The sequence below is a fragment of the Myotis daubentonii genome, chromosome 3, assembly GCF_963259705.1.
Source record: "Myotis daubentonii chromosome 3, mMyoDau2.1, whole genome shotgun sequence".
NCBI classification, from domain to species: Eukaryota; Metazoa; Chordata; class Mammalia; order Chiroptera; family Vespertilionidae; genus Myotis; species Myotis daubentonii.
The window spans coordinates 206192388-206218605 of NC_081842.1; the positions used below are offsets into that span (position 1 = coordinate 206192388).

Sequence of the window (26218 nt, forward strand, 5' to 3'; positions counted from 1 at the left end):
ACGGACTGTAGCGGAAGTTGTTGGTTAGGACCTTTCCTTAAAAGGAAAGTATCCCTCTATCCCCTTCCTTCTCTCTGCTGCCCAGAACGTGTGTGATGGCTGGCGCTTCGGCAGCAATGTTGGACTACGGAGAGACCCGAGGGATGGAAACCACAGGCTTGGAACGGCAGAGCAGGAGAGCCAGGGTCCGAGAACCCCACGATTCACCATGCTCTCCCGGGACTGCCTATCCCCGGGCTTCTGTGACGTAGGAGAATAAACCCTTATGGTTTCTGCCTCGGGGGTCAGCTCTGTTACTCGCAGCTGAGTGCCATTCCTGTGTGATGCAGGGGCTGTAACACTGCCCTAGGAGTCACCCTTCCTTAGAGAAGCTCGGCCTGCGACTCGGGCAGCCGCTGCCAGCTTAGCACTCTGGGCAGCCTTTCCTGCCACAGACACCACCTGTGTTAGTTCTTTCTCTGCCAACCCTGCCATTGTCCATCCTTTTGTAAATCCAGACCTTGACTTTATCCTCCCTGTGACTTCACGGAAGGGGGTGAGGAGCCAGATGCCAGCTCTGTGGCATCTGCACGTTGGCAGCCTGGCCACCCCAGGGACGGCCCCCGATGGTCCTTTTCCAACCAGTTTTCCCCTCCCCCTCCCCTCCCCCCTGCAGGTCCTCCTCACTCAGGAAAGGTTGGCTGAAGCCGGACAGCCGCCCGGCCTTCGCTCTGGGCTTTTCTGCAGGAGACTGTGGACTCGGCGTCCCCCTCAAGGGGCCCCCGACGTACTTGTGCAGGGCATGTCCAGCGGGTCCAGGTCTGCTCGGTAGTAGCCGTTGCGGCAGACACAGTTGGTGGCCCCTTCCGAAGTGGTCCGGCTGTTGATGGGGCAGTGGGTGCAGGCCTCGTCCCCTTGGTTGGCCTTGAAGGTTCCAGATGGGCAACCTGGGAGAGAAGACAGAGAGAGTCGCCGAGTAAACCAGTGGGCTCAGAGAGGACCCCACATCTCATGGAGGGGGCACGCGGCATCACGAGGGGCCAGGAGCCTGTGGAAGGGGCCACGCAGCGTCACTGCTGAGAAACACCATCTCCTGAAGTTCGTGGGGGTCTCCACGCCCCCATGAGGCGGTCCTAGCTGTGCCCAGGAGGTTCCAGGCACCTGCTTTCTTGTCTCTAAAGCTGTCAATGCGTTCAGGTGGGCCCCCGGCAAGCCTTCCTTACCTACCCCGGGTTGGCTGTGCCACAGCTCCTAGGAGCAACCCTGACTTCTTAGTCTGAAGACTGAAGAGGCCCATGGCACTGCCCGGGGCCCAGTCTCGCTTACCAATGGCTGGTCCTGGGTTCCAGATGATTGAGATTACATTCCGGTAGGCAGGCCCTAGCACAGTGCAGAGCATGGAGAGAGGCGATGCGGTAGAGCAGGCAAGGCCACTGGCTTTGGACGCAGACAGACCTGGGTCTGAGTCCCAGCGTGGCCTGGTACTAGCTGTGTGGCCCTAGACAAGTGGCTTAACCACTCTGAGACTCCGTTTCCTTACCTGTAAAATTATGACTCTAAGGCCCATTTCTGCGGGCCACTGTGGGCATTTGGCGTAAGCGTGTAAAGCACATGACATGAGGCTCTGCACCGTCTAGGTGCCGGATGAATAGTAGCGGTTATGATAGGTGTTTGATCACTTTACTAGATAAAAGACTCCAAAGTACCGGGGAGAGCCTGAGGAGGGCAGTGCTTGCACTTGGTGGGCGCTGAGCCATGTGGGGTCTCACCGGGTCTTTGGTCTTCTTCCCTGCTCTGGGGGATGCTCAGGATTTGGGTTCAGGCCCGACAGCTCAGGGCTCAGGTCCTACAAGAGGTCACCACTCCTGTGTGGGCCTGTGTGCCCTTCCTTCTGGCCCTGGCTTGGGAATCAGGAGGCCTGGGCTCTAGGCCCTGCCCCTTTCCTGGCCTGTTTCTTCTTCCACCCACTGGGGTTCATAATCCCCGCTTTGCTGTGGTGCGTGGGGGAGATCGTGCCAGGTGTACGTGAGGAGGTGGACAGGGAAGAGCTTTGAAAGGGGCAGGTTCCTCCCTGGGACGAAATGCAGCTAAACTGTCCGCAGGCCTGCGCTCTCACCTGATCACATTCCATGCTGGAGTACCGTGCGACCTCTGGTCAGCAAGCCCACCTCTCTGAGCATCGCTTTCCTCCTACATAAATGGCGAACATACATTTATTTCCCAAATCGTTTTTCCAGCCGCAGACTCCAAGCGTATCTTTCAAGTCCAAGGCTTAGGAAATCACTCATCAAGGGGTCTCCTGGCCCTGCTCTGAGCTCCCCCAGGATCGGAGCGATGTCTGGTTCGCAGCTCCTCCCCGTGCCTAGCACAGAACCGGGTGCTCAGACACTCCTACTCAATACTTCTAGAAACTGCCTGCTTACGAGGAAAGAGCTTGGGCTTTGGCGGCCATGCACGTAGAAAGGCAGCGAAGAGTGGTGGTCAGCATGCCGGCTGCCTGCAAATGCCAGCGGTGTGACCTTGGGCAAGTCACCTAAGCTGCTCCCTCACCTGTAAAATGGGAACAATAGTATCTACCTCCTAGAGTCGTGGTGAGGAGGACATTTGGTTCATTTAGGCAACGATGCCTAGAACAATTCCTGGCATTATTAAACTAGCTGGTTCAAATACCAATCCGCTGGGTGACCTCAGACAAGTGGTTCAACCTCTCTGAGCTACAGTTTTCTCATTGGTAAGAGCATCTACTCCCTAACGTGGCTGTGAGTATTGCAATCGATAAGCAGTACTGGCCCAGGGTTGGGAGGGGTTGGGGGTTGCAGCTGCAATCTCAGGGCTTGCCGCTAGAAAATGCGCCCCCCCCCCCCCCCGCCTGCCCCGGCCCCACTTTGCAACCGCCCTAATCAACACCTCCCTGATTATTCTATCCTGACCAGGCCCTGTGGGGGTCTCGGAGAAGAACCCGCTCCAGCCCAGTCTTTAAGGAGCTGCCAGGCGAGGGGGAAGACAGACTGACACACCGACCAGGTAGCGTGACACCAGCAAGGATGGCCATGGGGTCTCTGGGGGGGTAGTTAGGCTTCCATCGCACAGACGGGAAACAGGGCTCTGGAGCATACCGTGCCACGGCCGGCTTTTATCGAGTACCGATGAGATGCTGGCGCTGTTCTAAGGACTTAACTCGTAATAACTCATCCAAGCCTCACCAGCCCATGACGGAGGTGAAGGAACTTCCCAAGGACGTGGGCTTACAGTGGCAGAGCTGGGATTTGATGCCAGGTGGGCTGACTCCAGGGGCCGCTTCCCTAACCACCACACCACACCACCTTGCTGTGACTCGCATTGCGTCAACGGTCCATGAGTGCTGAGCAGGGGCTGGCAGCTTCTGCTCTAGGCATCTGTCCAGGACTCTCTCCACTTTGCTGTGCTGGCTCTGGGGCCCCCACGTCCTCTACCCTCCTTCCCTCCCTCCCTCCCTCCCTCCCTTCCTCCCTCCCTCTCGTCTTCCTCTTAGGCACCAACCTTTCCCTGCCGACTCTATAAGGGGCAGCCCTGGCTTTAGTTGAGCAGTTGACCTCTCTGAGCCTCAGTTTTTTCTGCTGTAGAATGGGGGCACAGGGCTCCTCTGAGAGTCTCTAGGACCATTCTGATAGATGCCAAAGGGTTTTGGCTCCAAGACCGAGATCCTCCTGGCTCCATGTTTAGTGTGCCTCTTCCATCTGCTGGCGATTCCCTGGGCCCGGCTGAAGTGGCTGCCCACTCTCCCCTCCGTACTGTGCCAGCCCCTCCATCTGGACCGCCTTCCCGGCTGTCCTCTCCCATCACCAGGTCCTGGTCCCTCTCAATCTCCCCAGGCTGCCTCCTCCAGGAGCTTTCTCTCATTCGGAGTGCTGCCCAGCCACCCCTTGGCCCTCCCACCAGGCATCTGTGGTTTCTGTATCTCTTGGCACTGTGCTTCCTGAAACCCTTTCTCCTGTCATTCCTTCCCGCTCCCCCCTGCAGCCAATCAATTACCACGTCTTCCCTCCCCAGCAGTGCCCGGTCCTGGCTCTTCTTCGCTGCCCTCCCACCCACTCTGTAGCTTCTCCTGGCCATCTGGCCGCCTCCTGCCCACCCTCCAGGACCAGCTTTCCAAAGTGTAAGCCTTTCTGTGCCACTTACTAGTAAAAACCCACCTTGGCTTATCATGGAATATTATTTGGCCCTAAAAATGAACGAAGGACTGATTCATGCTACAACACGGGTGAAGCTCGAAAACACTTGCTTAGTGAAAGGAGCCAGTCACAGAAGGCCACACAGTAGATGCTTCTACGCCTATGGAAATGTCCAGAACAGGCACACCCATGGAGAGAGAACGTAGATTAGCGGTTGCCGGGGGCTGGGGAGAGCAGAGAATGGGGAATGACGCTATGGGTAATGGGTTTCTTTCTGAGGTGATGAGAACGTTCTAAAATTGATTGTGGCGATGGTTGCACAATTCTGAATACACTAAAAGTCACCGACTTGTACAATTTAAATAGGGGAACTGCATGGTATATGAGTTCTATCACAATAAAACGGCTATTTAAGAAAAATTCACAATAGCCCCCCCCCCCCAAGCACCTGAGGTCCTCGGTGCCCCCAGGGCTGGCGCATGCCCATCTCAGTGCCCACTAGCCCAAGCCTGTGCCTGATGGTCTACACAGTCAACTGCATAGGGTGCCACCCCGAGGCCCCCCTCCACAGCTCTGGCCTTTGGGGACCCTGCCCTCGTTGCCTGGAGTGCCTGCCCTTTGTCATAAGGGAAAGTCCTACATTCTTTTAAGACTCAGCTCAGGTATCACCTCTGCAGGGAAGGCTTCCCTCAGATCCTAGGCCGGGTTGAGGTGACCATTCTAATTACTTACTTGTGAACCTGTAAGTACCTGGCTGGGCTGTAACCTTCCAATTCGATGCCGGGTACCCAGTGGGCGATGGGTGGATGAAGGGAGGGGCTGGAAGAGCATCCATCCAGCTCAACCACCTTACTTGACATTTGAGGAAACCGAGGCCCAGAGAGGAGCAGACTCACACGGCTCTTCTCTGATCTCAGCTACACTGTGCGACTTCGAGGTGTGCTGGGGCCTCAGCTCCCATCAGCCACCTCCTCTCCCACGGAAAGAGGCCTGGGGTGGCTGCCATCCACAGAGCCCGGCGCCCTAGGGGCCATGCTGCTCGTAGCTTCTCAGCTGGGAAGGCACCTGTCCCGCCAACATCTGAGTCTCGTACAGACGTGGGAAGAGAACAATGAGACCTGAAGATACAGACGGGCAGTGGTACCACTGCCAGGAGTGTGGGCTCAGGGGCACCTGCTGTCTCTGAGACTCAGTCTCCTCCAGAGAGGGAGCTGACGATACCTGCACGGGACAGACGAAGTGAGAGTCTCTCAAAGGGTCTCCCTGCCCACGATCCTCCACGATCTGATGAGAATGAGTCGGACCCACCACACCCTGCCCCCCACCAGGTACTAGAATGAACCTGCACACCTCGCCCTGGCTCATAAGACCTGCAAGGTTGGCTCTGCTGTCTCCCTGCCACTCTCTGCCACTCCCCTCACTTACTGTGCTCCAGCCCCTGGTCATCAAGAGTGTTCTCATCCAGGGCCTTGGGCCATGCTGTACCCCCTGCTCTTCCCATGCCTGATCCTTTTCATCCTTCGGGGCCCAGCTTCAGTGTCACCGTCTGGAGTGGCCTGCCCTGGCCATCCTGACTAAGTGATTCTCTTGCTACGATGTCTGTCTCTGTTTCCTTCATCACAATTTGTAATTACAGCTGAGCCCTGAACCAGGGCTGACTGTAGAGTCAAAAGTTATAGGCAGATTTTCAACCACATGGCGGGGCGGGAGGGCGGGGGGAGGGGTTGGTGCCTCTAACTCCCTCGTATTTTCAAGGGTCAACTGTATATTAGAAAACAGCGTATAAACGTGTGCGCCATCTTCCCCCTGCATTGGAAAGACCTGGAGAGGACCAGGTTTGTCTGGTCTCACTGGGTCCCTCGCTGGTGGGACAGAGTGGTGGGAACATAGTAGGTGCTCAATATATATTTGTTGAATGAACACATATACCCCTCACAGGAGATTGTGAGGATCAGATAAGAAAGTGGGTGAGGAAATACTTAGCCGAGTCAGTACCAGGTCTGGTGCCACCACTATCATCTCAGTGTCCCCCGGCCGCATGGATGCTCAGATCCCTCTCCACTGCTCATTTGTTCTCCCCAAGGGTCTTCCCAGGGGCCTGCCCACGGGGTGACCTACTCATCCTAACAGCAAGCCCCGTATCCTGGAAACAAACACCCTTAGTCGCAGGCAACCGTGCTGTGTACTTCTCCAGCCCCATCTGTCACCTCTCATCTGTTTGCAGTTCCCTCCATGCCCTGGCTGCACACACCTGTCCCTCTGCCTGAATGCCTCCCACCCCCATCATCCAGTGCCCTGGGATTGGTGAATCTGACCTGTGCACCTCTGGGAGGCCTGCCCTCCCCTCTCCACACCAGATAACGCAGACCTCCACTGAGCACGCCCGACACATGCTCCGTAGGCAGTGATGTGCTGGTAGATGGCTGACTGGGGTGGGGGGAGCCAAGATTTGTTGTATTTGCTGATTTCTGTGCTGTAAACGCTCCCACCAGGTCAACTTGAGATACCTGAGCCGGGAAGAAATGCCCACCGTTGGCTCTTGTAAGCCAAGCTGGCACAGACCACCTCCATCCCACCACTGGACCTAACCCATAGGTGACTTCTCTGTGTTTTGCCCACTGGTTGGTGAACCTGGTTGGGGTAGGGGCTGGGTAATTAATCATTACCCCCATTACCATTAATGGGGGTAATGATTAATCTCCACATGCCCAGCACCTAATGTAGGGTTTGGCACATAGAAGGTGCTCAGTTAATTCAGTTTTCCTAATGAAGGTAGGTCTGTCTCCCCACTGGACAGTGAGCAACTTGAGGGCAGGGACTGTGGGTTTGATAGGCTCAGATACACAAGCATTTAGAACACACAGCAAGTGCTATATAAATGTTAGCTGTGCTTCCTCACCCAGCATGCAAGGACAGTAATCATTCCCATTTATCACGTGTTTCCCAGGTGCGGGGCCTACTGCAAGTGATTTACATGGGTTTTCTCACTAAATTCACATGAGCACCCATGGAAGTACCATGAACACCCCGCTTTTTACAGATGAGAAAACGGAGGCTCAGAGGGGGGGAGTGACCACGCCAAAGTCACACAGCTTCCAAAGGGCAGAGCTGAAGTTTGACTGCAAGGCTTGTCATTCCAAAGACCTTGTGCCCAGGTACAACCAGACACAGAAATCACCGTGTGGCCGAATATAAGGACCGAGACCATCTTGGGATGGGGCTTGAGGGAGTCCTTCAGCAAGGGAGAGGCAAAGCCTGGGTCCCAAACACAGGACTTGGGGCCAAAGCAGCCAGCCAGCACCCGCCTTCTGCTGACGCCCAGAGCCCTTGGCCAGGCTACTGCAGGCGGGGATGGCAGCCGGCCGGGAGGAGGATTACAAAGAAACAGATTTTCTCCCGCCTGCCCCCTGGGCTCCGGGGATAGGTGATAATTGACCGAGTGAGCCCTCAGTCAGGCCAAGGCAGGGCTCCATCTGGGCCTGGCACGGTGGGGCCGCTAATTGGCACTGGGTGATCCTCGAAGCCTCCCTGGTTGGCTTGCTGCTCTGCTCCCCCCTCTCCTCCCAGGGACTCCAGTTTACTCCCCCAAACCACTGATGCTACAATGAAGTCAAAAGCTCGAGGCCCAGAGTGGTCGGCTCCGGGGCGGGGAGGAGCTCTCTGTCTTCTGGGTATCTGGTGGCTCTACCAGTGGTTCTCAACCTTCCCAATGCCGCAACCCTTTCATACAGTTCCTCATGTTGTGGTGACCCCCAACCATAAAATTATTTTCGTTGCTACTTCATAACTGTAATGTTGCTATTGTTATGAATCGTCATGTAAATATCTGATATGCAGGATGTATTTTCAGGGGTCGCGACCCACAGGTTGAGAACCGCTGCTAGGCAGAGGCGTGCTCACCACAGTTTAGCTCCTGCTACTGAAAACTGAACAGGTCGGATGACATTGAACCTGGGCATGGACTGTGGAGCCAGCTGCCAGGGCTAAGTCCCGGACCTGCCTCTTGCTGACGGTGGCAAGTTACTTAACTCTGTGCCTCAGTTTCCTTGTCTATATAATGGGGGTGAGGATAACACCGACGGTGTATTTGTGGCAAAGATTACATGAGCTATATAGAGAAAGCACTGGCAGCCGCGCCTGCCTGCCTGGCTCACATGAAGTGCTACACGTGTTTGATGTTGTTGTCCTCAGTTATTCTTGGCCCGCCACCTGCTATGTGCTCAGCCCTGGGGGTGCAGAGACAAAGATACAGCCCCTGCCCTGGGGACAGTGGGTCCAGTTGGGGAGATTTATTAAGCCCCTATTCTGTGCCAGGCACTGGGACATTGAGACAAAAGGCCCAGGCCCTGCTTATAAGAGGCGGGGCTAGAACACCCTCTTTTAACCAGCCTGAGTGCTGGCCACTGTGGGCAGAGGGGCCAGGGGCTGAGTTCTGAGCTCAGCAATGCCAGGTGGTATGAAGGCAGAGGGCATACTTTCCTGCCTTGGGTCTGGGTCGGGGGAAAGGAATTTGCACAGAGGAAAGTCCTGGCCCAGACCAGGGAGGCCTGGGCTCAGCTGCCCTTGCAGCCCTTGCTCTGGGCTGGAGTAGGACCATCTCTACGGCCTCTTCCGGCTGCAGGACTCTGGCTGTGGACAGGCTCAGGCACCCAGCCCTGAGCCCTACGTTCTCCTGAACCACAGAAAAACTGATTTGTATATTTTCTGGGGCTTGTGCACTGCACATGCCAGGGCTGAGCCTGTGTTGTTCTTGTGGCTAAGTGGCGGGGTTTGGGGTCTCCCTCATGCAAAGTGCCTTTTGCGTTTTGCACGCTTCTTGTTTTTGCTGCTGAGGTTGAGCCAAGGGGAGTCAGTACTTGGGGCTGGCTGGGCAGGGTGCCCGGTCCTCTGTGCCATGGGCAAGGCCACGCTGGAAGCAGACGGCAAGCTCCTGGGATAGAAGGAGTTTCTATCCCTGTGGCTAACGTGCGCCTGCCCGGTGCTAAGCCAGGAGTTTCCCTCGCCCATACCCTCGTCCAGGGTCACTCAGGGAGTTAGGGGCAGAGCCTGTGCTCCCACAGTCCATGTTCTCTCTCACACCTGCCTCCAAAGCCCTCAGTATTCCTCTCCCCCTCTTCCCTCCCCTGAAAAGGGGGGCCCTGCCTGGCCAGATTATGTCCAGAGAGCGCCTCAGGGTCATTCCCCTGTGGTGGTAGCTTCTACTGGGACCACCCAGGGGATGTCAGTCATCTTGCCCTCCCCCCCATCCTTCCATACCCAGGACCCCCTGCCTGCCCCTGCTGGGACCTGGGCTCTGTGGATCCCCGCCAGCAGCTGGCAGGACTACAGAAGTCAGAAGGCACTGTGTGAACACACCTCCTCTTTGCCTGAGCGGGAAGCCCAGGGCCTCCCCAGGCCAGACTCCACACCGGCCATCTGCTGAGTCCCTCCTCTGCTCAAGACCCTGCAGTGCCCCCTTGTGCCTGGGGTGCATCCAACTCAGCTCCCAGCACCGCCCAGCTGCAGCCTGGGACCTCGTCACAGTGGGCAGCGTCAGCTCCCCGGCAAGCTGTGCTCGGTCACTTTGGGCCTTTGCTCAGGCAGTTCCCTTGGCTGGAAACACTGCCCCAGCTCCAGCTCCTGTTTAGCCTTCAAATCTCAGCTCCAGCCCAAATCACCTCTGGGTCCTTCTCCTAGGACTGGGGTTTGGGGCCGAGCCACTTTGCGTCTGCCCTGCACGATTATACGATCCTAATTCTCTGCCTTTGCGCCAGGCTCTGAGCCGGGCTGACGTGGGAATCCACAATGTCTGGCGCCGCTCCGCTCCGGTGTTGGGCCGAGAGGTGATGGACAGGAGGTCTCTGGAAGTGTCTGCTGACCGACGGAGGCTCAGAAAGGTGGACTCTTGTGCTTAAGGTTGCTCATCTTGTGTGTGGACTGGAGATTTTGTTCGAGGCCTCTGGAGCCCCCCAGACCGTGTCAGAGCCCCAGAACCCCTCCCTGTGCCCCCAGGGAATGGCTGTCAATGCATCCTACCTTCATCATCCTTCTTGGCATTTCGTTAACGTCTGTCTCCCCATGTCCCACCTTCCCACACGCCCAACTGTGAGCTCCATGGGGACAGCCACCTCGTCTGCCTCTGCCCACTGCCTGGCACAGAGCCTGGCACAGAGCAGCCCTGTAGATCCCTTGGCCCCAAGGCCGGAGTAACCAGAACTTTCATGACCACTGTGTCTCTTGACATCTCCCCTGTTGCATGTGGGTGTGAGGGGGTGGCAGAGCTCAGTCTCCTGGGGAAGTCAGACCCTGCACCCCACAACCTGCAAAGGCAGGTGAGGGTGCTTCACGCCCGGCCCTTCCAGCCCCTGGATCCTCTGTTGGGCCCCGAGTCTGGGCTCTGGCCTGTCTCCCTTCATGCTATCCCCACGTAGGGGCTGGGAGCTCCCACCCAGCAGGCAGCCCCATTCCTCCAATTTCCTCCCAATTAATCAAGCTCTGAACTTTTTAATTATCTGCCTGCAGGGTGACTCCCCACTCTGGTGAAGCAATTAAGGACATTTCCAAGTGCTGTGCCGCTGCCGACCAGGCCTTGATGGAGGAGGTGAGCGGAGGGAGGGGCTGGTGACAGGAGGGGTGGACAGGAATCCCCCTGGGCCATGGGGCTGCTGGGAGGCTGTCCTGGGGGCCTGGCCAGGGCCACTCAAGACATCTGGGGCAAGATTGTCTAGGGCGACCCCCAGTGTTCACTCAACGGCCCTTTCTCTGCAGCTAGACTCTGGCTTCACCCAGGCACTGGTTAGGTGCTTTACAATCTCATTGCATCCCCACCTTGACCCTCAGAGCAGGAAATCGAATTATCTCTATTTTACAGATAAGGAAACAGAGGCTCAGAACCATTAGGCAACTCCAGAGGTGCAGCTGGGATTTGCAGCCAGCTCCGGGTCCACATCCACTCTATTCTATTGTCTCTTAAAGATCGGCAGGGCCTGTCCATGTGCCCAGGAGCACCGAGGAAAGGGGTGGGTCAGGGGGAGCCTCTGGAGGAGATGCCGCGCAGACCTGATGAAGAACGCAGGCTCTCCACCTGCAGGGCTGGCGACGGGAGAGGGCGGTGCAGGCAGTGGGGACAGCCCGTGCGAAGGCACAGAGGCGTGAACGGCACGGTGTGTGCCTGGGGAGCTCATAGCTCAGGATCGCCGAAGCATGAAGTTCGAGGCTGAAAAAGGTGAGAGAGGAGGCTGGAGAGGCAGGTGGGGTCGGGTCATTGGAAGTCAGGAGAATATTCATGATCTTCTGGTTCAAGCTTCTCATTTTATGACTACAGATGACATGAGTCAGAGGTGGACAGTGACTTGCCTAAGGTCACACAGCAAGCTCGTGGCTGATGGAGCCAGGGCTGTCGCCCAAGAGTCCTGATGCCCAGACGGGCAGGGAAGGCAGAGGGGAAGAGGAGCGACAGCTGTCAGATCACTGCGGTAGCCCCTCGCCTGGTGTCCTGGCTTTTGCCCCAGCCCTCCCGCCTCCCCTCTGGCTGTGGTCTGCTCTCAACATATCAGCCAGAGGGATCCTACAGAACAGGAGTCGGAGGTGGGTTGCTCCTCTGCTCAAAACCCTTCAATAGTTCCCATCTCACTTGGACTACAAATAGTCCTCAAAGCTCACTTCACCTCGCTGGTTAAATTTATGGGTAGGTATTGTATTTTTATTATAATTGTAACCCTTTACCTCTCTGAACTTACCTTGGAAATGTCCCTTACTCTCCTTTTTGTCCACTCCATTCCAGCCACACTGGCCCCCTGGCTGTCCTGGAACACATCAGCCACTTCTAGCCCCAGGGCCTTTGCACATGTCATTTCCTTTGCCTGGTACAGGTCCTCGCTCAGCTACTTCTTCACTATGTCCCTCACTGAGCCTCACATCTTTCTTCTTTAATTGAGGTTAATGCTGCAGACTCTACCTTCCTCTCTAGGTTAACATGAGGTCCTAGTGAGAAAGTGGGGAACAAACAGAGCCTCACAAAATCTCTCTCTCCAGTTTGAGGTTATCACCGCACAGGGCTTATAAAGGTCCTCACTGGGTCCTTGAGAAAACAGGCCCCCAGACCTTAAGCTGGATCGACACGCCAGGGCCTCCTCCCAGCTTGTAATCCTCGGGCCTCACAGACGCTGGAAAAGCGAGTGTTAAATAATAATCACAATGTGCCCGAGGGGAAGCCGGATGTGTCGGGAAAGCTTGACACATCTGGCAGGGCCAGGTCCGAGTCCCCCAGCACATCTGGCTGCTGTATTGACAGGTGGTGCAGTGGGTCACTGAGGAAGGGCCTGGAGGGCCCAGTCCTGGTGCTACAAGGGGGTGATGGCCGGATGGAGCTGGGGAACATCTCCCAAGCTGCCATGGGCCATTACCCCGCTGTGGGTCCCCACTGTGGGTCGCTGCTGCAGGCCATCCACTGTACTTTGGTTGGCTGTGTTCTGAGGGGCCCACTTAGGACCCAGAACCTGGGCTGCCAGATTTCCAAATCCCTGCCTTCTTTTGTCAGCGCCAGCCACCCCTGCTGGGGCTTAGGGAGCCTGGGAAAGTCCCTCCCCTCTCCAGCTGGGGGGTGCATTTTCGGGGTCACCTCATGTAGCACTTCCCCTTCTATGGGATCCAGAAATGTGGTCATCAGCTCCACCTGAGGGAGGCCCCGTGCTGAGACTGGCCTCCTCCCTCCTCCCACCTGCCCCAAGAAAGCCATGGTCATTAATAAAGGACACAATTAGCTGTCAGCAGCGAACATGTCTGGAATTTTTTACCTGCCCATGAGCTCGGTTAAGGCAACAAACCCCCGGACCGCCCGGGGAAGCAGCTGCCACACACCTTCCAGGGCCCCTACGCCAGGGCAGGAGGGGGCCTGTGACTTTTTCAGGGTGGGTTCCGCAGGCCTGGGCCTGCGCGGGGCAGTTTTTTCCAGGCCAGTGGAGAAAGTGACAGAGCAAGAGAGATTTCCTGGCAGAAGTTGTTTTTTTTTCAACCCAACAGGCAAGACACAGTCAATACAATTTTCTCCCCCTTCCTGTGCCGACTCAGAGTCTTTCAGAGCGAGAAGGACTTTAGAGACGAGATTGTCCAATGTCTCACTTTGCACCTCATTTTGCAGCCGGGGACACGGAGGGCCAGGGTGGGCACGTGGCCTTGTTGGTGGCAGAGGGAACTAAATATGCTTTTCCGTGGGTCCCTAACACAATTAGAATTTGTAGCCAAAATCCGAAGGAATGTTTCACAGTCCCTGGCGGCCGTTCGCACACAATGCTGAGCCGAATCTGTGCTGGCGCCGGAGGGACGATGGCTGGCGAGGACGTGGTCCCTGCCCTCACGTGAGAGAGCCAGAGGGAAAGAAGCAATGGACAAACGCAAACACTAAATACAATTTGTGATTGCCTCTAGGGCAGCGGTTGCCGATCGGCGGTCCATGGACCGCTGTTGGTCCGTGAGGACCGCAAGGTTGGTGACCGCTGCATCAGGGAGTGTGGTCAGGACAGGCCTCTCCGAAAAGGTGGCATTTAAAACGCAACCCCTGGAGAGAAGAATGTTGGGCTGAGTGGGAATAATATTTGCAAAGGCGGTACAACCTTGGTTCCTCCTCAGTGTGATGGGGTCATTACCAGGCGCCTGCTACCAGCTTGCTTGGCTCTGGGACAGACACCGCTATGCCCAGGAAGGCACTTTCTGTCTGGGCCCCTTTGTCCTAACAACACCATGCAGTTGGGATTAGTCACCTCTATTCTGCAGATGAGAAACTGAGGCTGACAGCAGTGACGTGCCTTCCCCGGGGGCACACGGACACCACGCTCAGGGGCCCAGGCCTCCGGTGCCTGCCTGTCTCTCCTTGCCCTCCTGGGCGCTTTCCCGAAGCCCTGCCTCCCCCAGGAACCAGAAAGGCTGGCCTGCTTGAGCCCTGGTAGCCTGCGACTCGAATGCTAATGAAAACCCCACTCAAGAGGTCCTGGCATTTGGAGCCTCAAGGAGAAGGACTAGGACACACAGACAGGGAGCAGGGGAGCTTGCCCACATTCACACTGAGGCCTGGGGGGCCTGCAATCACTCTTCCTCCTAGGGGTACAGAACCCGTTGCCCTCCTCCTGTTGGCTTCTGGGGATCAGGCATAGGCCTCAGCTAACCCAGGCCATAAATCAAACGCACAAGATGTGGCTTTGGCAGCCATCCCAGCGAAAAAGATCTGGGGGTTTGAGTTGACCACAAGCCAAAAGCGGCTGAAAAAGCCAATGTGGTCTCAGGCTGTCAGAGTGGAAGTGGAGTGACAGCCCGGCATCCTCCCTGCTGCTCAGGCAAGGTCAGTTTTGAGCTCCACATTGAAAGGAGGTCCAACGAGTGAGAGTGGGCAGCACAGCTCAGGCCCCCAGCTTGCTTTCCGTCTGTAACCATCTCTGGATGGTGCTGGGGGGTGGGGACTGGGAGCGGGGTCTCAGGTACTAGCTTTTCCGGGCGGCACTTTCTAGGCACACAGCACAGTTCTGGAGCCCCTCTAACCCTGGAGCATTCTCTTGTCTGGATCCCTGGGAAGTATGAGATCTCTCCTGAATGGAGCTCAGCTTCTGCCTCCACATCCTAGCCCTTCTGGACACTGGGGATTTGAGATCATGTGAGATCATGTGTGTGGGCCTGCCCTTGATTTGAGAACAGACTTACTAAAAAAAAAAAAAAAAAAAAAGCCTTTTCTAAGTAATATCTTTATGCCCAACTCTATGTTGGGCACGAGGCAAAGAGTGGATTAGGATACAATCCTTGGCCTTGAGGTTCACTGCTAGAAGGGTCCTCAAAGAAGGCTCTCCAGAGGAGGGGCCATTTGAACTGGGTATTGAAGGGTAAGTAGGAGTCTGTTAAGGCCAGAAGAGATGCAGGACATTTCAGGCAGATGGACAGTATGTGCAAAGGAGGAGTGGAGGGCATGGCAGGGTGGCTGGAGCATGGGATATGTGGGGGAAAGGGTAGGACACAAATAATGAAAGGAGGTCTGAGGTTATGTCACAATGGGCTTTGTGTGCTCAGTGATGGGTTTTGGGGTTTTATTCTCTAATAGGAGGGGAACTAGTGCTGGCCCTCTGCTGGGGCTCCAATGGCCGCCCCAGTACCCTCAGCCCTTTCTTCCAAGCTGCCTGCCCAGGACCTGGCCTCCTCCCCCTGCAGTCCTCCCGCTCTGGCCTCTGCTGGCTCACTCCCAGTCTCAACTCTTTGTCCGTCTCCTCTCTGTTTTCCCCAGATATCTTCCTCCTCTAGCTCTCAAGCCCTTCCTCCTCTCTTGTCACCAGTACTGCCGCTTCTACCATTAAAAATGAACTGAGCTATCAGCAACAACAGCCACCATCCACTGTGCACCTACTGTGTACCAGCTGAGGGCTTCACGCAAGTTATCAGAGAGCCATGCTGCACAGGAGTGGTTAGGAGCACAGCCTCTGGAGTCAGGGTCTCTCTAGCCTTGAACCCTGGCTCTGCCACTAATCTCGGGCAAGTTACTTAACATCTCGTTGTGCCTCAGTTTCCTCACCTGGAAAATGGGTCGATAGGACTTACTTTCTAGTGAAGATTCAGAGTTAAAACCATAGTGTGCGTTAGCCTTTATCAGCAATTCTTACAGCAACCCTTTAAGGTAGGTACCATTGATAATCCCATTCTTAGAGCAGACAGCTAAGGTTTTGTGAGGGTAAGTAACCCAGCCACAGGCAGTATCAGAGCTGGGAGGGGAGGAGTGGAGCACGACACCTGAGTCCAAAGAGGGGTTTGGTACAAAGTATATATGACCTCCCCTCTTCCAAGCTGGTATCTAGGCTGGGCCTAAGGACCCCAAGTTCAATGAGCTTCCAACCTGGGGTGGGGGGGGGAAGATGCCCAGGAAACCCAACAGTTTCCAAACAGCGTGACCAGTGGCAAGGGCTGCATGGGGGTGGCAGTGGGGGGTTGGGGGGGTGGGTGTGGGGAGAGAGAGAAGGTGCAGGGTCTGGGAGCCCAGAGCAGGGGGCCTGAACATTGCTCTTTCTAGAGATGATAACACTTGAGCCGACTTGAAAGACATCAGAGGACAAGACAAAGGCATGAGAGGAGGGGCATGCTGAGCAGAGGAACAGCCTGGGTGAAGGTGTGGAGATTTGAGGGTGCACAGCAAGGCTGAGGACCTGCAACTGCAGCCCCAAGTCTGTGAGTGTGGAGGTGCAGGACATGAGGCTGGACAGGCAAACAGGGGGTAGGGCGGACAGCCACGAGCCTCCCGCCCAGCCCTGGACGATGTGTTGATGCCTCTGTGCCTGCTGCCTGCAGATCAGGTAGCTGTGCCTATGGTCTGTGAATCCACAGAGGATTGGGATTCTTGGGTCATACGGCCCCCCACGGCAGAGCAGGGACCAGGGGACTCTACCCTCCTCTGTAGGGCCCCTTTGAGTCCAACTGATCCCGAACTTTCCCAGGGATAGACGGCCCCTTCAAAAATTACTTTAAAAACACCTGGGTCCCCAAATCTTACAAAAATCCCACAGCTTCTCAGTTGTAAAGGGCCAAAAGTTGAAAACTATGAGCTAACGGCAAGATTTGCAGAACAAGCGATCTTTGGCCAACAGCTGGGATACTTCATGACAAATCGGCCAGACATGGTCCTTTTAGAGCGATCACCTTTAAATGGTGCTTCAACCTGCCCCTAAATGTCTCCTTTATTTGAATAGCCTGTTTATGGGGCCTAGACTGCTGTTCCCAGCTTGTGCTTTGATTTTATAAAACAGGAGGAAAGTGAGTGAGAGAGAGAGACAGACATCAAAACAGAAGACGATGACAAACCTCTAATCTCGTAAACTTCTCTTATCTCAGTCCTTATAAAAATGGGGAGGCCTGGTTGTCGCTGAAAGTGGCTCTGAACGCTCATAAACCTGACAAGCACTTAGCTCCAGCACCCACGGGGAAGGACTCTAATCCTTGAGAAAAATGAAGATAAAGAGGGGAGGCCACTTCTGGTGAAGGGCTGCCTGCCGGGCGAGCCCACACTGTCAGCAGGTGAGGGCTGGAGAACACAGCTTCCTAGCTGACTTTCTCTGACCTCCTGGCAACCCTGCTTGAGAGAGCCTCCCTGGTTACGAGAGAGGCCAAAACTAATATTTTAACATTTGTAATCTCTCCTGATAAATAACAGCTCACACTTAGAGCTTACTCTGGGCCAGGTATTGTTTTAAGTGCCTTATGTGGATTAATTATTGTAATCTCAAATTATAGCATAATTATCCTGTTTACAGGGGATACAGGCACGGAGAGGTACGTCACTGCCCAGCATCACCCCGTCAGTGAGTGGCAGGGGCAGGGATTTAGGCAGAGACGGAAGCCATGTGCTTTCTGTCACTCACCGCTCACTCATCATGCAAGGGGTGGGCTCCAGCCTGGGTGGGGGCGTCCTCAGCTTCATCATTCCCTCCTCTTGTTACAACATCCTGACGCACTCCTGGCCCTGCTTTATAGCTGAGGAAACTGAGGCTCAGAGTGGTTGAGTGGCCTGGCCGAGAGCACACAGTGCGGGGGTGGCACAGCTGGGATCCACCCCAGCTGCCTGGCTCCAGGGCCTGGCAGCACCCAGCCTCCAGATCTGACCATCCTGAGACCCCCCCGAGGGGGATCAGTTAGGGTCCCAAGGATGAGAATCAGATGGCCCTGGTTGGCCGGCTTTGTCTACTCTGCCGGACTCAGAGTCCTTTTCTGAACCTGAGCGCTCTGGAGCCCTTCCTGGCTGTGTCTCCTCAGGGAGGCGGTGGAGTGCAGTGGTTAGTGCAGTGGTTCCCAGCGTGGGGCACAGGCCCCACAGGGGGGCAGTTTGATTTGTAAGGGGGGCAGTTCGAGAATGAGTTATTAACAGTGAATTTTTTGCATTCCTAATAGTTCTAGGGGCCTCATATACAGTATGTAAATATGTATTGTGACATATTTAAGCATTTCAGTTCTCTGTTATATGTTTTGAAATGTTATTTGTTTTTTTTCATATCACTTCATATTATTATTATTTTTGAAATGAATTTCTTAGTGATTTCTTCCTCAGTACTTCAACTGTCCTTCCGTGCTTTTATCTGTCTCTTTCATGGATGCCCTGTTCTTTGGAAGCTTGTTTAGACCAAGTGAATGGCCTGTTAGGCTTCCTCCACATGAATAGGAGTTCACTTTTTGAATAATAAGAATTGTATGTCACAGGGTAGGGGGGGAGAAATCAGGATTTTAGAGAGGCTCAGGTGGGGCGTGGGCAGAAACAAGGCTGGGAACCACTGGGTTAGTGCTCGGGCTTAATCCAGCTTCACCACTTCCTGGCTGGCGACCTTGCATAAATCACAGACACTCTGTGCCTTTGTTTTGCCATGTGTGAAATGGGGATAACATTGCTTCTCTGCCCAAGGTTGTGGAGCTGATACCTACAACACTGCCAAGGGTGCGGCAATAAATGTGAGTTGTTATTATTACTGTGGTCTCCTCTCCTTGGGGGCCTGCCCTGCACCCTGGGCCCACTGCCAAACCGGGCAGCCTCCTGACCAGCTCTCAAGCCCCTCACATCACAGGCGGCTGCCTGGGCCGCCGGCCATCTTATACAGAAAGCGGCACTTTGAGTACAAACCCCAGCCAGACCCAGCTCCTCCTGGCTGCGGCCTTCAGGCCCATGAACACACCCCTTCGAGTCTCTGTTCTCTTGTCTCTAAAACAAGGATGACAGCGCCTGTTTTAATAACACAGCAGTAAGAGTCGGGACTTAGGCTCAGACAGACCTGGTCTCTGCTTGCTCTCTGCATGACCTTGGGGCCACTGCTTGAACCCCTGGGGCCTCAGTTTCCTCAGCTATACAGTGGAGACACTCCCTTGTCGGGTTTTATACTGTGAGGACAAAACGAAGTTAGAGCTCAACGATGCCATGTCCTGCCCTGCAGGGGCTGTTAGAATTCCCCATTTCTCCTAATAGAGATCATTCTTTCAGCAGACATGAAGCCCTACTATGTGCCAGGCATTGTTCTAGCTGCTGGGCACACAGCAGCAAATAAGGCAAGCAGGTTTCCTAATTGTAGAGCTTTTAATCAAGTGAGGAAGATGAAGAATAAGCATATCAAATAAAAACAGTGATGTGCTAGAGGGGCTGAGGGTCGGGGGTGGGAACGACTCTAACCGGGGTGGTTAGGGAGGGCTTCTCTGAGGAGGTGACACATGAACTGAGACCTGAGGACAAGAAGGAGCTAGTTGTGCAGAGAGCTAGGGAAAGAGGATTCCAGGCAGAGGGAAGAGCTTATGCAAAGGCCCTTCCTCAGCAGGGAATAAATGGGCCCAGGGTGTTTGAGGAGCAGCGCAGGGGAGGCCCGAGTAGATGGAAAGGAGTGACAGGGGCAGGAGAGTGGGAGGTGGGCAGAGCAGGAGGAAGGAGCCCGAGCCAGGCCCCGGCGAGGGCTCAGCGAGGAGGTGCAGACCGAATCTAAGTCAGTGGAAGCACTGGAGGGTTTGAGGCAGGACTGGGAAGCGACCTGTGACTTGAACCGGTCCCCCTGCCTGCTGAACGGTCCAGGCAGAGATGACAGTGGATGGACCGGGTGGCGACAGCAAGGGTGGAGAGAGGTGGTCGGATTTAATGAGGACCCACGAGCAGGTTCTTCTGCCCACAGTAACACCCACTCAAGCATGAGGGGTGAGAGGTGAGGTGCCAAGTGAAGGAATAAAAGTGTTTCCTTCCGAGTATTTCGCGATTTCAGCGGTGCCTTCTCCCCAAGGACTCTCCATCAGCACGCGGCCTGCCCGCGGAGAGCCGGTAATTAGGCTTCTGGGACAGGTGCCCGAGGGGCTGGCAGCCTCCCCTCTGGGCCGCGAGGAGCCGGTGGCCACGCTGCCCCTTGGCAGAAAGTTCAAAGGGAAGAAAGCTGCTCCAGGCAGCTCCCCGCTCCATTTTTAGGGTCCTCCTGTTGCTCCTCACCCAAGCCCAGGCATGTGGCCTCCCAGCTGCCCGGGGCCCCACGGGATGCTGCTCGAGGTCTGTTCTTGCCCAGCTCCTGACATCTGCCCTCTGCCCTGAGCCGTGCACCAAGCTGGTGCTGGGAGGGGCCGAGGACACGTCTTTGCCAGGGAATCAGATGTCACACTGTCTGTACCCTGCGTGCATTAAAACAGGGTCCTTCCCGAGACACCGGCCTTCATGCCAGGAGTTAATTAATCAAACAGTGGACACTTCAGGCTTTGTGACAGGTAGGCGAGAAGTGACTTTGGGGCTCACAGGCACAGGGATGCCATTCCTATGTCTATGGCTTCCTACTGTTCCCACCTTTGTGACGGATGCACCTGCTCCCGAAACCAGCCTGTAAGAACAAGCACACCTCTTGCTTCGGTTTCCCGAGCAGGAAGTTTCCTGGCCACGGGCGCACCTCACAAAGATGATGTTATTATTCCCTTGTGCCGATGAGGAAACCGAGGCTCAGGGAGGGGACACACGTATGTTGGTGGCAGGAGTGGGCCAAGGTCTCCACCTCCGGCTTTGGGGTGAACGGGGTCGCCTTGGCACCACGCCCTCTTGCTGCCCCGGTTCCCTCCTGCTCTACAAGGACTGAGATGGTGGCAGGAGGCTCCGGTGAAGATCGGGGTTGGGGATGACCCACAAGGCCACTTATGGCTAGTGACAGACAGGAACGGACAGCAAAGCATGTGCCCGAAGAGAGCTAAACGGACCATGACAATCACTTAGCTATGCCACAGTCATCTTAGAGGACTCAGGTACTATCCCCTGTCCTTTGTCTATTAAGAGCATCATCAGAGCCTGTTACACTGCTGTAAGGGTGGGTGGTGTGCAGATTCACTCATTCATTTGTTCGTTCGTTCGTTCGTTCGTTCATTCATTCCACAGACATTGATTGAGAACCTCCTGTGTGGCAGGTGCCTTGCTGGGGACAGAAAGACATCAGGTGGAATCCTTGCCCTTGGTAATTGCTACTCAGTAGCACGGCTCTGTCTCTGACAGCTTCTCAGGTGGTGGCCTTGGGAGGGGACCACATCCTGGCTGTAAGACCAGGGGCAACTTACTTCACCTCTCTGTGCCTCAGTCTCCCCCTGTGAGAAATGGGGACGATAGCAATGCAGACCATGTAAGGTCATTGTGGGGGTTAAATGAGTTACCATATGTAAAGTGCTTAGAACAGTATGTCTGCACGGTGCATGTTCTAAGGACTAATAGGACTTCCCAACCAAGGCCTTATGGTTACTACTGGGCTTTATTTCTAACAATTGTGTCGCAAGCTCTCTTCTCTTTTAAGCACCCTAGCAGAGAGTATGCAGAATCCATTTGTCAGAAGCTATCTATCAAGATGTCTTTAAACTTTTGCATAAGCAGTCGTTATCCCCGCAATACATATTTTTTTGAATGACTGGCACTATTCTAGGGGCTTTAGCCACATCACTTACTTAACCCTTACAACGCCTGGGAGGTTGGCACTATCTCCCCTATTCTGCAGAAGAGCATGCAGGCTTAAGGAGGCTGCATGACCACCCATCCATCCATCCATCCATCCATCCATCCATCCATCCATCCATCATGTATCCAGGATTTACCAAGTGCCTATTACGAGCCAGAAGGCACTGTGCCAGGACCAGGTTCAAGTCCCAGCTGGTAACAAAGAGATCCAGTTCCTGCCCTATCAGGACCTCCAGTCTAGCCAGGAAGACGGGCCCACATTTAACAACAAGCGGGGTGAAGAGGAGCAGGGGACGAGGGGTGAGCTCATGCCTGGCAGTGTATGTCACGGGTTCCAGCCCAACTGGGAAAGCCAGCCTAGAAACTTTCCCTTCTGCCCCCAACCCACTCCCCTCAAATCCCATCTTTGCTCCTTGTCAAAACAGCAATCTTCTGTTCACCAGGGTCGGTGGCCCTCCTATGGCATCTCTCGTCATCTCACAGACTATCGATGTCATTCATCCCCAGAGAAGCCCAGAGCACCGGGACCCTATGCTGGATCTCATGCTTGGCATTTGCTTGTGACTGCGCGCTGACTGCCATGTCCTCCCACCTTGGGAAGTCTTCCTTAACTGCCCCCCAACCCTGTCTGTGAAGTCAGGTTCCCCTCTTCTCCGAGTTCCCACAGGAACTTGTGTATATCTCCAACCAACCTCTACGTCACAATTAGTTCCCCTTCGACTTTCTTCCCCACCAGATGTGAGCCTGTAAGCAGGTCTGATTCAACTTTGAACCTAGTACCAAGCTGGCCCTGTGGTGGGTACTCAATAAAGGTTGGTTTCAGGAGTAAGTGGAGAGACAGAATGGGTGAGAAAACCTGGATTTGAGACCCATCATGGATAATTCTGGCCAAATGATCTTGAACAAGTCTAAGGTTAGGATTTTGGGTTGGTATGCAAATAGCTTCATTTTACCCTCCAATTTTAACCAATTTGTTGTGTTGAGAAGGATCCTGAAGTACCAGTGGGTTTAGTGGGAAGAGTGTTGTGATTGATTAATAATGTCTGCCTTGGAGTCAGGAGGGGTAGCAATGGGTGCTCCTCATTTCTGATATCCCGGGAAAGTCACTGTCCTCTTTGCTTTTCCCATCTGCAAAACGAGGAGACTGAACTCCATATATCTGATACTCTAGGATTCTGAGCCCCACACCCTCCTCTGATATGATTTTTCTTTGGGGACAAGAGCCACATGCCAGCCTAGCCGAGGGCCTGGTGCACAGCAGATGTTCAGTGAGTGCTGATTGGATGAATGATCTTCCTTGGTCATTGTGAGACTCTGTAGAAAACAGGGTTTATCATCCCACTTTAATATGAGGAAAGTGGGGCGAAGAGAAATGAAGAGTCATGCTCAGAGACACGCAGAGCCCACTCCAGTCCCTGGGTCTTTGGACTCCTCGGCCAGTGCTCCTGCCTCTGGTCAGTTGCATATACCTATCTAAACAGATACCTCCTCTTACATCAATCAAATAACGGTCCCAATCACCAGCCACTTGCATGTGACTTCACAAAGCATTTTTACATTCCTGGTTGCACTTGAGCTTCACAAAGGCAAGAGGGGAGTGACCACTGCCCTCAGCCAGCAGACGGGGACACTGATGCTCAGAGAGGGCATGTGATTTGGGGTCCCACAGAGCTGGGACTTCTGGCTCCAAACACCATGTTCCACCCACCTGCCCTTACGAACCGTGGCTCCTAGTCCCAGGGCCCTTCCTCTTTCCTCACGGCCGCCTCTGCTTTCTTCAGGAAAGATGAAAGACTGGAGACATAAAGGGGATGTAATAGGAGCCAACCTCCCTCCTCCCAAGAGGTCATGCCCCACCTTGAGCCACCTCTTTCAGGAGGGGCCTCAAAGCAGAGAGAAGGGGTCACAGGACCTGAGCAGTGGGGCGCCAGCTGGACGGCAGGCTTCTCAGGTCTTCCCTGCGACCCCGGCCTCGGCTCACAGCAGCTGGGTAAATAGAAGCCAGCCCCATCCAAGGGCGGCGGGGGGCATTCCTGCCCCTCTCTGACTGCCTGTCTGTTGCTAAGGATTCTGGGAAGGAGGTGGGGACAGCCAACGTGAGACGCGGACCTGAGCAGCGACGCAGGAGGACTGGTCTGGGACTGTCCTCGGGAATTCAGGGATGACCGGAAACAGATGAGAAATGGCTGGACCCGGTCTGGCATCCACCTGCTCCCCTCTCCCCAGCACTATACATAGGGAGTTGCACGTACTTATCTACACAGATACTTCCTCTTAGGTTAATCGAATAATGGTCTCACCTGAATGTCTCAACTTTATCACCTATAAGATGAGCATAGGGACAGATACTTCAGGACCAAAGAAACTCTCTTCTCCCCTCCGCACCCTCTTTCCAGAGACCTTGACCCTCCACCGGAGCAGCTCCTAAAAACGCGTGACTCTGTAAACGTCGCATGGTCCCCACCGCGCACTGCAGGGAGGGAAAGCAGGTGTGTGTGTCGAGAATCACACCAGTGAGTGTCTCACCCCTGGCTGTGGAAATGGTCCTAGACAGGGATTCGGGGCCCCTCGGAGCCCCCGTGCCTGGGAAACCCACATCCTCTCTTCAGGCCTCGGTTGCTTTCTTTGTAACACCTGCGAGTTGAGGAACATCACCCCTTCTGGCTGGGGCTCTTGTGAATGACTCTGTGCCTTTGCTTACCCAGTGTCCTCCGAATGTTCAAGTCCAGTTCCGAGGCCCCTCCCTGTCATCCTTCCCCTGGTCTTGCCCCAGCCCTCCAGAACTACAAGCCCCCCCCCACCTCCTGCGCCCCCACAGGACTTTGCATCTTTCTGCCTTTCCTATCAGCACCCCGGTTGTCCACCTCCTGGGACTGTTGGTTCTTAAAGGCAGGACCCTGGCTTGTCCTTCTCAGTCTCCTGGGTGCCTGGCACAGGGCCTCGAGCACAGCAGGTCCCCAATATGGAATTGTCCCCTGGACAGAAGACATGAGCAAGAGAGCCAGTCACAACTCCCACTCCCCCCCGGCCCCCCGCCCTGGGTGCAGGCTGCACAAGGCCAAGGAGCGCTCTACAACTCTGAAACCCACTCCTTTTCTTGACACAGTAAAGGTCTGACAAAATGTGAGCCCAGGCAGAGAGGGCTCAGATTTACAACCACCCGGCGGATCCGACGCTGCAGGGCGCACGAGGGCCCCTAGAAGGCCAAGTTGAATGAGCAGCTGGCTCTAAGACCTTGGCTGGTTGACTCCTGACCCAGCAGCAGCCAGCATGCATTCCTTCCTACTTGCAAGGATAAAAACTTCCAGTGCAGAATATCCTATGGATCAATGTACCATGGAGGCATCTCTCGTGAAACCACAATAGCGGGCTTCCTCCGTGGGGTTTTCAAATAAGGGGACAAGCAAGGTCCCCTTGCCTGGGTTCTTTGCACCCCGAGTGCCTGGTGCAGAGCGGGACTCAGCCGAGCCTGGGGAATGAGCGGCTGACCCCCGCCCCCTGCGCCCCACCCCCCGCCAGGGTGCACTAGCTGAGCTCTCCGCACACCTCCCCTCAGACACACAAGCTCTGTGGCGTGTAGACGATCAGAAGGCTTCGGGGAAATCAAACGCAACTACTCAGGAAAGGCCGGGGCCCTGCTGCAGAGACGGCGCTGCGGGGCTGCTGGGCCCCCGGCCGGTGATTCATGTCTCGCTTGCTCGGGGTGGGAGCGCAGGCCGCGTATGAGCTGAATTCATAAGACCTTCTCTGTTTTATCTCACAGATGTTTCTGGGATGGATGTGTCAAGGAAAAAAAAAAGGCTGAAGTTGAAAAATTCCAACTCAACACATGTCCTCCAGCCCTAGGAGACGTGACAAGGGATTAAAACGCCTTTTCTCCTCATTTGCCCAGCATCTCGGGAGAAAGCGAAATTGCATCCCCGTCAGGGCTATTCCGGGCACCTGCTGGCTACGGAGATGACCTCCTCATTAGCCCGGCTTTCTTTGGAAACAAGCTTGCAAAAGAAAAAAAGGCATTGTGGGTACATGTGTGAACGCGTGTGCTGTCATACCCCCCCTCGCTGTGCCCCCAGACCCTGCTCCCACAAGTAATCAAAGCTAACTTCTGAGTGCCTACTATGTGCCAGGCAGTGCAGCATCTCACTTGGTCTCCCTACCCCACGAGGTCCATGTTCTTATTATCCCATTTTCTAGGTGATTTGTCTACATGTATAAACACATGCTCATACACGCGTCCATCTCCTTGTACGCACAACATTTCCTCATTTGTGTACCTCAGTCTTTCTCTATAGACCAGCGGTTCTCAACCTGTGGGTCGCGACCCCTTTGGCGGTCAAACGACCCTTTCACAGGGGTCGCCTAAGACCGTCGGAAAACACATATATAATTACATATTGTTTTTGTGATTAATCACTATGCTTTAATTATGTTCAGTTTGTAACAATGAAAATACATCCTGCATATCAGATATTTACATGACGACTCAAAACAGTAGCAAAATGACAGTTATGAAGTAGCAACGAAAATAATTTTACGGTTGGGGGTCACCACAACATGAGGAGCTGTAGAAAGGGTCGCAGCATTAGGAAGGTTGAGAACCACGGCTATAGACACATAGCAAAAAGATCTCCATGCCTATGTCTTTGTACATACATGTACACGTATG

The 26218-nt window shown here is 54.8% G+C and overlaps 1 protein-coding gene across 5 annotated transcripts in view; it reads right to left on the reverse strand.

Annotated features, from left to right (window-relative positions):
- Nucleotides 1-26218, reverse strand: part of EPHB2 (EPH receptor B2) — a 180390-nt gene that overhangs the window by 39784 nt on the left and 114388 nt on the right. For all 5 annotated transcript variants that reach the window (XM_059690879.1, XM_059690876.1, XM_059690874.1 and 2 more), the window contains exon 4: nt 771-926. In XM_059690879.1, the coding sequence (XP_059546862.1) occupies nt 771-926 (156 nt within the window). The remainder of the gene's footprint in view (nt 1-770; nt 927-26218) is intronic.